At 43.2% G+C, this 16,519-nt stretch overlaps 2 protein-coding genes across 3 annotated transcripts in view; one reads left to right on the plus strand and one right to left on the minus strand.

Annotated features, from left to right (window-relative positions):
- The window catches only part of skic3 (SKI3 subunit of superkiller complex), a 66,711-nt gene extending 56,006 nt beyond the window's left edge, over window positions 1-10,705 (plus strand). For both annotated transcript variants that reach the window (XM_084335516.1, XM_084335517.1), the window contains 4 exons: window positions 3,852-4,004; window positions 6,282-6,412; window positions 8,188-8,317; window positions 9,997-10,705. In XM_084335516.1, the coding sequence (XP_084191642.1) occupies window positions 3,852-4,004; window positions 6,282-6,412; window positions 8,188-8,317; window positions 9,997-10,077 (495 nt within the window). In that variant the 3' untranslated portion in view covers window positions 10,078-10,705. The remainder of the gene's footprint in view (window positions 1-3,851; window positions 4,005-6,281; window positions 6,413-8,187; window positions 8,318-9,996) is intronic.
- Window positions 10,706-12,591: 1,886 nt separating this feature from the next.
- LOC311246145 (uncharacterized protein) lies at window positions 12,592-15,252 on the minus strand. The gene is made up of 2 exons (XM_084336255.1): window positions 15,159-15,252; window positions 12,592-14,137 (listed from the first exon to the last, which is right to left on the minus strand). Exons 1-2 carry the CDS (start codon window positions 15,188-15,190, stop codon window positions 13,450-13,452), a joined length of 720 nt encoding a protein of 239 aa, XP_084192381.1. The 5' UTR covers window positions 15,191-15,252; the 3' UTR covers window positions 12,592-13,449.
- Window positions 15,253-16,519: the final 1,267 nt, after the last annotated feature.

The raw sequence follows: 16,519 nt of genomic DNA on the forward strand, positions 1-16,519 counted from the left end.
TACATTATTGTTAATAATAATAATACATTATTGTTCAATGGCAATTTTTTTGCGGGTGGTTACCCTTCGATTCTAAGCTTAATTTCCCCTGTTTTAAAGCACGGTTCACCATCTTTTAACCCGTTTACTAGATTTAGATCTATTTTTTTTACAATCTGAATGTTATGGTTATGAAACATGGAATTCTATATAAGAATCCTACCCAAAAATTATCTCCTGGTCATGCTAACAAATTGGTCAGCGTGACCAGGAGATACATTTAATGTAGGTTTTGCACCTTTAAAATATTTTAATTTTTTTTTCATCAATACGTTCCCGTTTTATACCGTGGTGAATATGAGTGTTATATCGGAATGATCTGGGATAATTCCTGCAAGGCTAGTAATAAGGCGCTAAGCTAATAACGTAAAATCCATTGGCGTTTCGTCCCTACACACGCTAGAGTTTAAAATCCAAATGCATATGATCGGTATTATGTTCCATCCTGAATGCATGAAAGGGGGGGGGGGCGGGGGAAGTCATTTCTGATTATTGATTACCAGTAACGGCATTAGTATTGAACGCTAAAAACGCTGGATCGGTATGAAAACTAGGGATGCACAGAAAATTCGGCCACCGAAAATGGTTAAAAAGGCTCTTTCGGCTTTCGGCCGAAAGGGTTTTAGCACCGAAAATATATCACTGAATGTCAAAGAACAGGGTTACGTAACGTTCGTAACCTAAAGTGTTGTTGTGATGACGTAATCAAAACGTGCAATGTGTAACGTGAGCAGCTTGGCAGCTCTTCCTGCGTTCTGCAGCCTGTGATAACTAACTCCTCTTGGGAGTCGCGCTGTTTCTATGTAAACTCCGCGACCGCGAGCAACGCATCCAATAAATGCGTCTTTAACATGCTTTATATCCTCGCCATTACTATATGCCTGTCGCGGTTAAAACCTTTTGAACTAATGTTAGCGTTAAGCTAGCTAACGCTTCCATTCCTCTTTGACCCGTCTCTCGTAAGCTACGTCATCCCCCGCTAAGAGTCATGGGAGATGTAGTAAATACAACAGTCCTTTGTGTGTGTCTTTATGCAGATCGTTATGCAGTTTTAAAGCACCTTGGCTTTGTTCTGAATGCACTTTGTTGTAGTTATCCTACAGAGAAAAGAAAATGCACTTGACTTTAACACTTTGGATGCCACGCCCGAAATTTCTCGTGTTTACCCCCCCGCGGGTTGAATGCCCATCACGAGAATACTGTTTTTTTTTTTATTATTTTTTTATTAGCGATCTGAAATCATATTGCATCAAGCGAGCCTACCGTTGGAGATCCAGTCACCCCAGGCGCTCAGATGTGAAAAATGCGCCCCCTATTGTCTCCCAGATGGTAAATCACCCTTTTGGATTGGACTCAATGAAAGTGAATGGGAGAAAGGATTTCTGACTCCACATTTTACTTCTCACTGATGTAACCGGGGTCTACCAGAGTTCATTCTGGAGCCTTGGTGCCGCGGCGAATATGTGTTTTACTGTATACACGATGGATCAATCAAATGAGCGATTTTTTCGAATGGCGATCGGAAATTGGAATAAACCATTTGGATACCATCTGATCTCAGGTAAGGAATCTATGTTATCAGTCTTAGGATAATCAGACTCGTTTTCACGGATATATAAGCGTTTCCCCTATATGTGATATGGCTGTTTTGACTGTAAAAGCCATCAGGAAATAAGAGCAGTGATTATCAGCGCGCGGCACGAGCGTGCGTGCGCACACATATACTATCGATTATCTAGCGTTTATTTGAAAACTATTCATAAATAGGCAGACAAATGACAACGTTCTAGAATATTCCAGTAAAAGACGATTATCATAGAATGTGTTGTTTTTTCCGCGAAAACAAGTGATTTTCAAAATGCTATCAAACTGAAATGAAGCGATAAAAAAACAATCTGCTTTGACAATGTTGACTGGAAAATGAGTTTTTGATAAGCGCCGGGCAGATTAGACACATAGCCATAATTTAAAACATAGATTAGGTGATATTAACGTTAACATTGGAGCGGATTTGGGCATTCAAGGGGGTAAAAAGGAAAACACGGCTGGCTCTCAGTGTTAATGCACATTTTGTTGTATGCAAAGAGAAAATGTTTAAATTGTACAATCTTCAGCAGTCAGTCTGGAATTAATGTATGCATTCAAAAGTGCTGAATAAAGGTTTTATGGGCCCATAATAGTGATTATTAATATTATTTAAGTAAAGTTTTGCCATAATCATGTCTTTTGCCATAATCGGGTAAAAAAAAAAAAAACATTATATATATATATATTTATATTAATCATTTTCGGCATTCGGTTTTCGGCCAAGAATTTACGTCAGATGATCCCTACCTTTGATCCGGAGTATTCAAAAAATAATATTCCAATTGTTTGATCGATATCTGCTCCATCCGATTTACATTTGGCCCACGACATAACCAACCACAGCATATGCATCGGATGTCCCGTAGACGTTTGGATGTGACCGATTGAAGCTCTAGCCTTGCAGTCTACTGAAAATATGTGAAAAAAAAAAATACTTTCAGTGTAACACAGGATCTGGAAAAGGGTTTACTGCAGCTCGATACCGCCACCTGGGAGAATCTGGCCGGTACTGCACCCTCTGCTTTGCAGTAGGCCTTATAACAGCAACATACGGGTCCCTGGCCTTGAATAGGATATTAATATAGAGAAAAAAAAGATAAATTAACCAAAAATGTAATATTACGTGGTTGGCACCCAACGGTTGTTGGGCAAACACGTAATATTATGTGGATGGCACCGGAAGTGTTGATGTGCACTGTCCCTGGGTAAACAAATACATAATAAAAAATGTTAAAACACATAATAGGCGGTCTTATTTAAACTGCCAGCTCCATGTCTCATTCTCTGCTGCTTTGCTACCTGCAGCCTCCACACTGCTGCTGCTACCCGCCCTGCTGCTTCATGCTGCTGCTACTTGCTCATGCTTTTTTGCTCCCACCGACCACCCCAGCATCCACCTGTGGGCTCCGTTTCTCTATGGTCCAAGAAGGACATGGCTTTATATGGTTCCCCCTGGGTCCTTCTTTGAGCACTCCCTGCGCTCACATTTTATTTGGCTGGCTTTAAATTATGCTTAGCAGGGAGTGATCTAGCAAACTAGAGAGCCTTGAAGCCATGTAAATATGTTTATATTCATGCTCAATTAAATTCTTATTTAAATGTTGCGTCTGACTGAACTAAATCAGATTACGTTTCTATATAGAGATACCGAGTGGCTACTTGGGCTATGAGAGCTCATTATTTTAAAAGGCTCGAGGTCATGATGGTTGGAAACATCCTCTCTCTCTCTCTCTCTCTCTCTCTCTCTCTCTCTCTCTCTCTCTCTCTCTCCCGCTGATAGACTAATAACATTTGCTAGAGACTTTTCAATTGCTGCACTTGAGATCAAATGGCTCCAGTCAGCAGGAGGGCAGTATCATGCAGGTTGTTTTTTCTCTTTGTGCTAGAAGTCTTTAGCCTAGCAGTAGTTTTATATGTCTACTTGTTGGAATGGAATAACAGCCCAGTGGGAGAGGCAGATGATTATTGCGACCAGTTGTGTTTATTCTAATACAACTGAACATGAATGAGGGGAAAGGTGAGTCATCAATCATCAATATAATTATTTATATTCATCTCCTTCCTGTCCTCTCATAATGTGTAACTTACCACCTTGCTGAATCTTTACCTTCTACTGCCTACTTGCATCTCTATCCCTCCCTACCCCTCTCCTACTCCCTTCTTAATCTTCTCACCCCCTCCTCTCTCTCTCTCTCTCTCTCTCTCTGTCCCTGTCCCTGTCCCAGTGGCTGGCTGAGGTGTATCGTAGCCAGGGCCTCTTGGTCCAGGCAGTGATGGCTTACAGACGGAGCCTGCAGCTCGCCTCACAGCTTGGTCAGCACAGCAGCCAGGTGGCCAGCCTGCTGCGACTAGCTCTGCTGGCCCTCGCCCCATGCATGGTGAGTTTCTCCCAAGGCTAGTAAACTAATTGAGCATAATATGCTATATTATAGGCTAAAACCATGAATGAAATTTCATTCAAAATGATTTGAACGCAAGAAGTGAGTTTAAAACGTGTAATTACTTGTTGAGTAGGAACAGGTAACTGGCCTTCTTTAGTTCACTGACGGGTAGCTAATGGTTTCACCCTCTCCTCCTAACGCCTACTCGTTTCAGAAAATGTATTTATCAACCAAACATTGAACTTTAGGATAAAAGGTGGTCATAGATATGACTGGTCTCATGGTGTCTCCCACTGGATTCTCTTTGCAACACATTTGAAATGAAACAATTATTCTTAACCAATAATAGCACCGTGAAAGGATGGCGATACAGTGGGTTGTTTTCATTCTAGATCACGTGGTTTTACTCTTATTTGGATTGATAACCTTTATTTGTTGTTTTTGCAGCATAGAAAAAAACAAGTTTAAACGGCTGGTTAGTTCACTATATGGGAGCTGAAGGAACAACCCTGGAAAGATACACTAACAAACACACACACACACACGGCAGGGAGGGACAGTACAGGGCATTCTCTTTCCAGAGGCCCAACACCAGTAGTCACGTCATACTGTATTACCGTAATTCCTCTAATAGTAACCCCGGCTTGTATTTGTTTCAACTGTAGCGGGTACCAGGCTTGTATTAGGAGGAGGCCTGTATAAGAGGGAGGCCTATATTTCAAATTTTCAAACGGATCATAATGAATAAATCAACATTTTGTGTCAGTTTGAACCCAGTAAAATGTACTGGGTTCATTTATTGAAACCAAGTACTGTATGAAATAGTAAACAGTGCAATTACAGGTGGTCACTGGTCATTTCTTTTTTTATTTATTTTTTTTATTGGTCTTTTTTCCCCCTCCATTTTCCTCCGATTTTCTCCCATCCCAATGTTAGTCGTTATGCCAATTCCCAGTCCCTTCCTGGTCGCTGCGCACTTACCCCCCACAGTCAGATCATCTGGGAGAGTGGAGGCTACCACGTGCTTCCTCCGACACACGTCCAGCCAATCACCGCTTCTTTTCACCTGGCAGCGCGGATTCTCATTGAGAGGGCGTAGCGTGTGGGAGGACCACACTATCCCCCTCACGTCCAATCCGCGCTTAGCAGGCGCCCCGACCGAACTGTAGGAGTCGCTGTTTACAACGACCCGGACCCACCCCGCCAGCTTCTCCCACCCTCTGATACAGCCAATTGTATCAGTGCAGACGGCCAGCCAAGCTGGTGACAACCCCGGAGCTGTGAGCTGGATTCGAACAGGCAAATCCAGCTCAGCTCCGGGGCTGGTGACGAACGCAATCTCCGCTCGGCCACCTAACCGCCGGTCACTGGTCATTTCAACGTTTTCAAAGTGAAATCAAGTAACTAGCTCAGTATGCAGCTCAGTATATTAGTAACCCGGCTTGTATTAGGAGGCCGGCTTATAATTGCTTAGCTCAAGAGCGCACCCGGCCATTAATAGAGACCCGGCTTGTATTTGAGACCCGGTTACTATTAGAGGAATTACGGTACATTAGGAGAGGAGAGGAGAGATGCGTAAACATTCATATGTACATGAAATGACAGTACTAGTCACCAAGGCCAGGTGGAAACACAAACAGCAGTGGGGAGGCAGCCATTTCAGTTCATTAGAGGATAATCTTTTATCTCTCACTCCCAGGCCTTTCAGTGCTGCCCAAGTCTTTTATGGTTGACCAGTTTTCATGCTCCATGCATGAGGTTCTGCAGGTATTCGTAATAAACACAGGTTTAGACGGCTATTGCTGCTGTGAAATTTAACGTAGAGCTAAGAGTGGAGGGATATGAAATTAGGCTTTCACTTGTGTGACATGCTATTAGACACACCACAAATTATGTCTTCTGTATCACTTCTAATTTCATTTTAATATGATCAAACCAAATTTGTGGCCATACATTGGTACATTTTATGTCTCGGTTATCACATATCACATATCCTATCACATGATAGGATTCAGTTTGAAAATTGGCAAAATGCCCCTTTAGATAGATATTTTTACTTGTCCACTTTCTTGGGAATTTGACTCTGGCTTCACCATGACATTTCTACTTCAATCAACAAGACAACGCAGTAGAAACACCATACAGGCACAAACCAGCCCAATACATAGACAAAAGAAAAACAACAACACAGACGGAGCTTCAGGTACCTAACCAGTGCCATGGTTAAAAAGAAAATATAAGAACGTGTGTGTGTGTGTGTTTACCACCCCCTAGGCTGGTGTCCCTGGTAATGACTGGAAGGACCTGGTACTGGAAGCCACCACAGAGGTGCTGAAGCTGGGTTCTTCTCCGATGGCCCTCCTCATCCAGGCTCTGCTGCAGTACGCCACCAAGATGACCGCTAGGTCAGTGCTCTGTCCCCACTATGGGTTATCCACTATGTGGATGCATGTGGGAGAGTTGTGTGTCTGCATCAGACACAAACAACTATCCTCCTGGTTATCATGTAATAATGAAAAAGCAACGGAGGCATTATAGGAATTTCAAGATATCTAAAACTGCAGGATACAGAATTTACAGTGGCTGGTCTTGGGTACAGAAATAGAAAATAATTCCCCACAAAAAAACAGTTGATGTAGGCAAAAAGAAATACACTGATATAGTGTCTACAGCTCTGCCTTCAAACTGTTAATGCTCTTGGAACTGCAGAGCAAATTATAGCGCCTGGCTTTTTTTTTTTTTGTCACTTTTTCTCCTCTTTTTCAATTTTTCTCCCATCCCAATTCCACTGTGCCAATTCTTCCCTCCCCTGTCTTGAACGTTGCTCGCATATGCCCCCCACTGGCCGGTTGTAGGGAGGATAGAAGCCTTGCATCACGTGTCCCCTCCGATACACGAGGAGGCAGCCTGTCACATCTTTTCACCTGCCAGCGCGGACTCTCATTGGCGAGGACTAACGTGTGGGAGGCTCACACTACCCCCGCTATTTCCTGTCTCTGCTGTGCAGGCGTCCCCCAACCGACCTGTAGGAGTCGCTGTCCACAACGTCCAGATTACCACCCAATCGACTTCCACCCGCTAACTCTGCCAATTGAGTTAGTATGACGGCTGGCCCAAGCCGGAAGCAACGCCGACAGCCGGAGTCGAACCCGGTGTCTCTTGCGTTGGTGACGAGTGCAATGTCCACTGCGCCACCCAGCCGCCGGATAGCGCCTGGCTTTTGATGTTATTTAACAGCCCTCTGCCACTGCCTCACAGCCCTGCCAAGGAGCTGGAATAGAACAGCGCTCTGCCACTGCCTCACAGCCCTGCCAAGGAGCTGGAATAGAACAGCGCTCTGCCACTGCCTCACAGCCCTGCCAAGGAGCTGGAATAGAACAGCGCTCTGCCACTGCCTCACAGCCCTGCCAAGGAGCTGGAATAGAACAGCGCTCTGCCACTGCCTCACAGCCCTGCCAAGGAGCTGGAATAGAACAGCGCTCTGCCACTGCCTCACAGCCCTGCCAAGGAGCTGGAATAGAACAGCGCTCTGCCACTGCCTCACAGCCCTGCCAAGGAGCTGGAATAGAACAGCGCTCTGCCACTGCCTCACAGCCCTCTGCCAAGGAGCTGGAACAGAGTGCTGTTGGTGTTTGCTGAATACACATTTGGTATTCAAAAACTTCCCATTTGGCATGGCAGATTCAGCCTGAACACCAGCAAAACAGCTGTAATCATAGAAATGAAAGACCCTTTCATACCAGAGGCACTTTATTATTTTTAAATTATGAAACGCTTAGTTGGAAACAAAAGGGGAGTTAGTTCTGGAAATGAGCTGAGGCAGTTTTAACAGGTGGGGGGGGGGGGGGGGCAACCATAGATATACTTCCATGGTATAACCTGGTTTACTTGATAACACATGTTTATATAAGCAATCATGTGCTTAAATGAATATGAACACGCAGAAGGGTAAGACCAAGGGGTTTGGATCACAGATAAAACAACCCTGCCCATTGGGACGGACACGGCTTCTTCCAGCCATCACATCATTTCTAGAGGCCGGACTGCCACTTTAGCCAGATAAGTGAGAGAAGTGATTATATGCAATTCCCAGATATGTTTTACTCATCCCTACCTGTGTGTGTGTGTGTGTGTGTGTGTGTGTGTGTGTGTGTGTGTGTGTGTGTGTGTGTGTCTCCAGGGAAACCAGGCGTCTGCTGGAGAGGCTGGTGTACGTCTCCTTCCAGCAGTGCCCAGTAACAGTAACACAGGTGGCCCGCTGGTACCTCCTCAGACACCTTCATGCCAAAGATGACCAGGAGCTGATCGATGTGAGTACAAACAGTACCTTACTTGTATATGACGGACACTTTTTTGTGTTATAGCTTTTTGAAGGCTTTCGAAGGTTGTCCCGACTAACTTAGACGACTACTGATCGTGGGATTTTCGTCGACTAATCAAATAGTTTATTCAGTTGACAAATCTGTCGTGTATGAGGACACAAGAGAGATGCAAGCTCTCACATTTTTAAGTAATAACTTGGATAACTATAATGATTACACAAAAAGACTTGCACACGTAAAGAAACTAAGGGAACCTTAACTGATTCATAGATATTTTTAATTGGTATAATAAAAAATAAATAAATATTATTATTATTTAAACAACAAATGTAAACGGTATGTTTATTTTGCAGCAATTCTTTGTTGTTGCCGCCATATTTAGTGTTACAGATTTCCCCATTCAAAACTACCACAGGATCCTTCTCATTTTATAGTCGGTGGTCTCTGGCTGTGATGGAGGAGTGCACTGCATATTGAATGCACAGTGCAGAGTTGCAATTCAACTGAATTTACATGACATGGGGATGTTTTTTTTTGTTTTTTTAAGATATCTTTTAAGTTTATCGCCATTTTACTACTGGGCAGTCCAGTAGAGAGAGAGAGAGGAGGAACGGGAGACAGAGTGGGGGGAAGACATTCGGCAAATAACGACTGGTCCGGGAATCGAACCCGGGTCGGCCGTGCCGCGACTTATGTGGTTCGCCACTGGGGCGCCCATGAAATGGGGATGTTTTAAAGGGGAACTATCTTATAAATGGCCTTTTTGAGTGTTTAGCATTGTTTCCTAGCTATGTGAACTTATATTAATATGATCTATGTCTCAAAATTCTCATATTGGCGCATTCTTCCAATTCTCCTCTCACAATATTCACCCTCACTGAACTGAGTCATCTATGATGTCATAAAGACACCGCTGCATGTTAATGTTGAGATACAAGATGAGCTGCACACAGTGGCACCTGCACTCTTGCCACATCAGCTCAAAACGGCTCGAGATCTTGAGGTAGAAAAATGCTGTTTTTGAGGACTTGATTAGAAATACAAAACAATGAATTAAAAAAATATATATATTACAGAGGTGTTCCATAGACTCACAGGAATTGTGTAAAAGTGCCCAAATAGTGAAAGAAATAGTAAAATAGTTCCCCTTTAACTAAAACATGCCACAAGACCTAGTATTTTAGTATAGTATAAAGTATTTAAAAAAAAAATTATGTTTTTTTTCGTACATATGCAAATATATCGATATATGACGCCACTTATCGATATCACGCAGTTATCGATATATCGATAAGTGGTCTCAGCCTTAGTAAGGCTAGGGGCTCGGGTCCACTAACTGCTCTATTTCAATAACAGTATTTTCTTGATCCTTCATTTTATCATCACTAATGAGTTGATTAATTTAATCCTGTTAGGATAGAGAAGTACTAGCTGTATGTATTGTATAATGAATGAAGGAGAGCAAAGTAGAGTTATAGTGTGTGTGTGCACGTGTACGTGCTTGAGTAATTAAAAATAGTCATATTTGTCTGCCGTGTCCCTCTATAAGCAGAAAGGGGGAGTCAGGGCTTCTGGGACAATACTGTCAATAAGACTCAGTTGAAGAAAGTTTTGTTGGATGTTTGCTTCCTCACGCTAACGATTTTCTTTTGTTTTGTTTCCTGTAGACCCTTGTGGAAGATGCCAAAGCAAACGGAGACCAAAGATTGCTAGAGTTTCATTCACAGCTTACCGCCTCTGTGTCCTGAACAGGCCACCGGACTACATCAGAGATACCATAGAAGGCATAGATACTACAGAGATGCTACATCCACACAAAGAAGCCATTTCTCCACAGATCTGTTCCACAACCCTGCTAAAAAATTTCCTCAACTTAACAATAAATGAACTGTTTGTCTTCATCATCCTGTCTCTTTCCAAACGTAGAAATCATGTCATATGTTTACAGGAGCAGAGGGATCTGACTGCACTTGGTTTGTTGTAGAATGTGACTACAGTATGATAAAATAATGATTATAGGACTACGAATCGATCACATGAAATAATGTTGTAGGAAGCAGTGAAAGCACTTATCGGTTTTACAGCATGGAATGATCTTGTAAAATTACCAGAAATGTTATGCTGTTCAATTATAAGATTAATGTTGGCTACAAACTAAGCATATTTGGAATGTAATACAAATTTAATTCTTCATGCAATATAGTCTTCTGGTTTTCTGTTCAGCTCCCAGGTGTGTGCCATGATGTGAAGTGTAATTGGATTTACATGATTGTAAATGGCCTTTTCTGGGGACATGACTTACAGTATTTTTACATTTCTGTGTTTATTGGCCCCTTTCGCTGTTATAGCCTCAAGTTTCCCCCCAAATTACCCCAAGGGGATCAATAAATGAATATCTTATCTTTTTTAATGGTCTGGTCACTCTGGTGCAACCAGCTTATTTAGCCTTCTTGCTATACCAGATGTACGCCTCGACACGAACAGGACGTTATAGTTACTAAGCCCGCAAAACGCTGGATAATTTTTGTAACCATGGGAATCAAGTACACAGCCACCTCGAACCCTGTCCTGTTTTTTTTATCCTCGAATCACAACCGTTACTTTCCTCAGTCAATTGGGTCTGCAGAAAGTCTTTTTTTTAAGAAGGCACACAGATGCCACGAGAGTAAAGATGCTCATGAACACATCACCCCAGTCCTCCATTCCCTTCACTGGCTCCCAATTAACCAGCGGATCACCTTCAAGGTTCTCCTGCTGGTCTATAAGGCCATAAACCACTTCGGCCCGACCTATCTTCAGGACCTCCTCTCCCCTCAACCTGCGTCCAGGTCACTCAGGTCTGGCAGCCAAAACCTCCTCACCATCCCACTCACTAGGCTGTCGACCATGGGGCACCGTGCTTTTTCCGCACTGGGGCCACGCCTTTGGAATCAGCTGCCGGGGTCCATCAAGGCCTCAGTCTCCATTGCTACCTTCAAGGCCAGCCTTAAAACCCATTTGTTTTGCTCTGCCTTCCAATAGGGCCTGTCTTTTAATCTGCTCCTATGTTTTGTTTTGTTTATTTTATTCATTTGAAATGTTTTTATGTTTTAAACCTTTTTATTCTTATCTTTTTATTCATTTGAATGTTTTTCTTGTTATAAATCTTTTTCTATTTTTTATTTTGTTTTCCTTCTGCTGTGAAGCACCTTGAGAGCTCACTTAGTTTAAAGTGTGCTATATAAATTAAATCTATTAAGGTGAAACGTATTGAAAACATTCAGGAAGTACCACTCGCGGCCAGTAGGTGGCACCATTTCACATTATCGCTTTAATGTCGGGTCTCGTTAAGGCCACTGAGATCAAAATATGATACTTCCTTTATTTACAGTACATTATAATTAGTTATCACTTATAGTCAAGTAAATTATCTTGTAGTACTTAAACCATTATAATTACATCTCTGCCATTACACAAAGACCTCAATGATTGTCAAGCTAGCATGAAATGAGTTTGTCAAGAGTAGATAATTGTCGGGCGGTCAGGTGGCGTAGCGGAGATTGCGTTCGTCACCAACACCGGAGACGCTGGATTCGCCTGTTTGAATCCAGCTCACAGCTCCGGCGTTGTCACCAGCTTGGCTGGCCGTTCACACTAATACAATTGGCTGTATTAGAGGGTGGGAAAGCTGGCGGGGTGGGTCTGGGTCGTTGTAAACAGCGACTCCTACAGTTCGGTCGCGGCGCCTGCTCAGCGCGGATAGGATCTAAGGGGGATAGTGTGATCCTTCCTCACGTTACACCCTCTCAGTGAGAGTCCGCGCTGCCAGGTGAAAAGAAGCGGTTGATTGGCTAGACGTGTCGGAGGAAGCACGTGATAGCCTCCACTCTCCCAGACCGACTGTGGGGGGTAAGTGCGCAGCGACCAGGAAGGGGATTGGGAATTGGCATAACGACTAACATTGGGATGGGAGAAAATCGGAGGAAAAAAATAATAAAAAAAGGAGGGGGAAAAAGATAAAAAGAAAATAGTAGATAATTGTCTCTCAGAATGGCTCAGTGGATTTCTTTCCCCCAAAATAAACAACAGCACAGCAAGAAGCCTTGGTTCAGCCCCATTACAATACATTATTTGGTTTCAATTTGGTTTCTAATCATTTAAGCTTAATCAGATGTCCAGCAAGAACAAGAAAAATCAACAGTCAACCTGGATAAAACAATTGACTTCAAGATACGATTTAAAGATATATAAAGATATTCCTTTATTGATGCATCATAGCAGCATGGGGGGTGGGGGCTACAGGTATGGGCATGGTAATAGTAGAAGACATAATACAGGCAATACAATTATAGTACAGTAGAAAAGTAAAAATAGGCAGTGTAATCGATATAATTAACTGAACTCTCAAATACCCCGAGAGAATGTTTCTTCCTGATTACATGCAAACTCCCAATACTCATGTGAGAATAATGGTAAACAACAACATCAAAACACATCTCAAAAGAACAGTTTATTTTCCACCCCAGAAGTCCAGCAGTAATGCTCTCAATAATGGACAAGCTATTGTAGATCAATAGAGACCCTGAGTCAGGCTCGGCATTAGCCCGTCATCAAGGGCATCAGCAGTCCCAAGTTTATTTCCAATGTAGTCTGATTGCAACATGTATCCCCATATTCCCCTTTCCTCCACAGACCCCCAAACCTCTTAAATGGGCATAATTTCTATCCCCTTTCATATGCCTTATCATACCACCATTCTCGCTATACCCTCCATTTGGGGAAGCACCTATACTCATACTGGTACTGGTACTGTATACCCGATAAGGGTACCATGGCTAATATTGGGAGAATTTCCCCAATTACAAAATCAGATTCCAAGAGCTATGTTTAAGAAATCAAAGCAAAACAAAATAAATTTTCAATATTTTACTAACATTGTGGTTCTGTTCTAACTAGGTGTACCGGAGGCATTACAGTGAGCCAGCATGCACAATACCAGAGCACTGGCACACCTAAACGAAACAGAACCTTAATTAATGCTGGTTACACTTGATCTTTACCCTGCTGCTACGACGCGTCAAAATTACTTAAGGTTTAGTACTCCTGCATTCCTACCCTCCACGCTCCACCCCTTCCTCCTCTCAGGCACGAGCTGAACATACATGTTCGGTCATGAGGGTGCAGATGTTTTGACCACAACCCCAGCAGGGCTGAGTGGTGTGTGCTTGACCCTGGGGGGTCTTTCTCTTGCACAGCGAACACACGCCGCCAGTGCCACTGCTCCCTTTTGCCCCTCCTCTCCCCCCTGTCCAGGGCCTCTTGGGAGTCTGTGCGATCAGTTGTTGGAGCTCCGTCAGTACAGTAGTGTTTGGTGCCTTAGCGATGCCTGTGACCTCCACCCTCTTCGGGTCAAACACACAGTCCTCCTCCAGACCGCTGGGCACGGCCTTCATGTTACAGTTAGGGGGCACCCAGGCGGTGTCGTACCCCGCGGTGTGCCAGGTGTACTGCAGGGTGTGGTTGTCGGTGTCGATGCGCTTAATGCGGCCGGCGTGGACGCGCAGCTGAAGCACCACTCGGTCAGTGAAGTGAGACTTCAACGGGTAACGCTCTGCCTTTATCTGGTCGCGACTGACATAGACACCGGGTCCCAGCATGCCGCCGGGTGACGGCGTGAAGCCGTTTGTGATGATGACGCGCGCGTTGGCGAGGCTGGTACCGTGGAACATAGCATAGACACCCTGGTCTTTTGGTGTCTGAGATTCCCTCAGCTGGCTGGAAGAGGCATCATCGTAGGTCACCTCCCAGCCAAAGAACGATACCGACATTCTTTAACAGAAATATAGCAACGATTAGAATGTTAGGAGGACCTGTCTACCTTTACGCAAAAGTATCATGGTAGTATGATGGTAATTCCACCTTTACCATGACACCTGCTATTGTAAATAAAGTATAAATAATTGACCATGGTAAAGGTTATGTGTCACCATGGTACCATTTTTGTATAATCCAATTTAAACCATGATACATATAGTAATATGATATTTTCGTCATTACCATCACCAAAATATTATGGCAATACCTTTTTGGAAATACCATGATACTCGTTAGGGTAACTAAGAAATTAGGTTTGGCAATTAGAAATGCTAGGTCCCCCACCCTCCACCTCACTCCCAATATTATTAAAGGGGTTATGCTGCCACCAGTTCACATCTTCCTGTTCCCCAGGACAGTTCAGTCAGTGTTTTTGAACATGCAACCACTCTCTCATGAGATAGCAATCAAAGAGAGAACCCTCCAATTAGTGAGGTAAAAATCTGGGGCAGCTCAATGGACAATGAATGGGGCATGAATTTATGAAGACTGAACTGTCCTGGGGCTGAGGAAGAACATCATGTGAATTCTTAAAATAGGTGGCATTCCCCTTTACGTTTTGGTTAACCTTTCAACAACACATACTGTCTGTCCCCCATATATAAAATGGGGACCCTGATGCAAACAAGACGAAAGTGTATTGAGCTAAGTTTTCAATCAATCAATCAATCAATCAATCAATCCATATGTTCTTATTTAGGAACCAGAGTGATTGTTTGACTGCAACCATTTTTACTAATTTGAAAAGAAAAGCATGCTAAGGAAACGGGAGACAAAAAGATTCGTAGGACATGAAGAACAAATAGGCCCATAAAGATCAGTAACGTTATGCTATACTGATCTTTCACGTTTCACTGAAAACTCGCGACTGTTTCGTTTTAATAAAGTAGCACAAACTCTAAAAAGTTAACGTTACTCAAGTAAATTACTAGCCTACTCTAGTCAATTACATTGTACCGAGTGCAAGACATCTCACCTTGAACGAGGGTCCGTGTATGGATATGACATTATTTTACATTTACAGTCTCCCCGTTATAACTTTCACTTTCTTTTCGGTGCACTATAGGAAGTGACAGTATGCGGCCTGTGTGAGGCGCTGCCTGGGTAGTCTCTCTCTCCGCCTCGTCTTGAATGATTGAAAATAAAACAGGCAAATCAAAAGCAGAAGAATCAGAGCGTTCATTACACTATTTGGGAACTAGCAGTTTTTTACAACCGTGAGTTCAAAGGCCGGTTAGCTCAGTTGGTTAGAGAGCGTTGTGCTAATAAAGCCAATGTCGCGGGTTCGATCCCCGTATTAGCCACGTCATTTATTTTATCTTGCTATAATAAGCACAGCACAGTTATAAGTGTCTGCAAATCATTAAAGCACCATAACAGCACCCCATTTCTTCTCAATAGTTTCACATGCTTGAATACAATTTAGCATACAAAAAAAACATTGGTATCAATGATATGGTGTTTGATGGTTTCCTGGTTTCCTGGTGTTCCACAAGGAAGCATACTAGGACCGCTACTCTTCCTAATTTATGCAAATGACATGTCGTCAGCCTGTGACTGCAACTTGTTCCTGTTTGCGGACGACTCAGCCCTGCTGGTCTCTGACAAGAACAAATTGCAGGTTGAAAAAACCCTCAGCACGGAACTAGGCAAAATCTGCATATGGCTCGCTGATAACAAACTATCATTACACATGGGCAAAACAGAGTCCATTCTCTTCGGTTCAAATAACAAACTCAGCAAGACCGACGGCTTCTCAGTTACAGTGGGTGACAATATTGTCACAAGGAAAGACGAAATTACCTACCTGGGTTCCATCCTAGAGGCAAATCTTTCCTGTGACAAAATGGCATCCAATGTAATAAAAAAAGTCAACCAACGAACTAGATTCTTGTACCGGATCTCCTCTCTGGTAAACAAGAATACCCTGAGGACTCTGGCAGGAGCACTCATTCAAGGGTACTATGACTATGCGTGCACCTCATGGTACCAAAGCACCTCAAAGGCGCTTAAAACAAAATTACAAACATCACAAAACAAACTGGTCAGACTACTACTTGACCTGAACCCCAGAACCCACCTCACCCCTGCCCACTTTGCCAACCTAGGATGGTTTAGAGTAGACGACAGAGTACAGCAACTTGCAATGGGCCTGGTCTACAAGATACACTATACGACCGGGGTGCCCATGTACATGTCAAAATACTTCCCAAAGGTCAGTGAATACCACAACCACTACACCAGAGGAAGCTCAACAAATCATGTTAAACCCAGATTCGGCTCAAACAAGGGACTAAACACGTTTCGCAATTATGCCACAACAATGTGGAACGCCCT

The sequence above is a fragment of the Notolepis coatsorum genome (assembly GCF_963971535.1).
Source record: "Notolepis coatsorum genome assembly, chromosome: 1".
NCBI lineage: Eukaryota > Metazoa > Chordata > Actinopteri > Aulopiformes > Paralepididae > Notolepis > Notolepis coatsorum.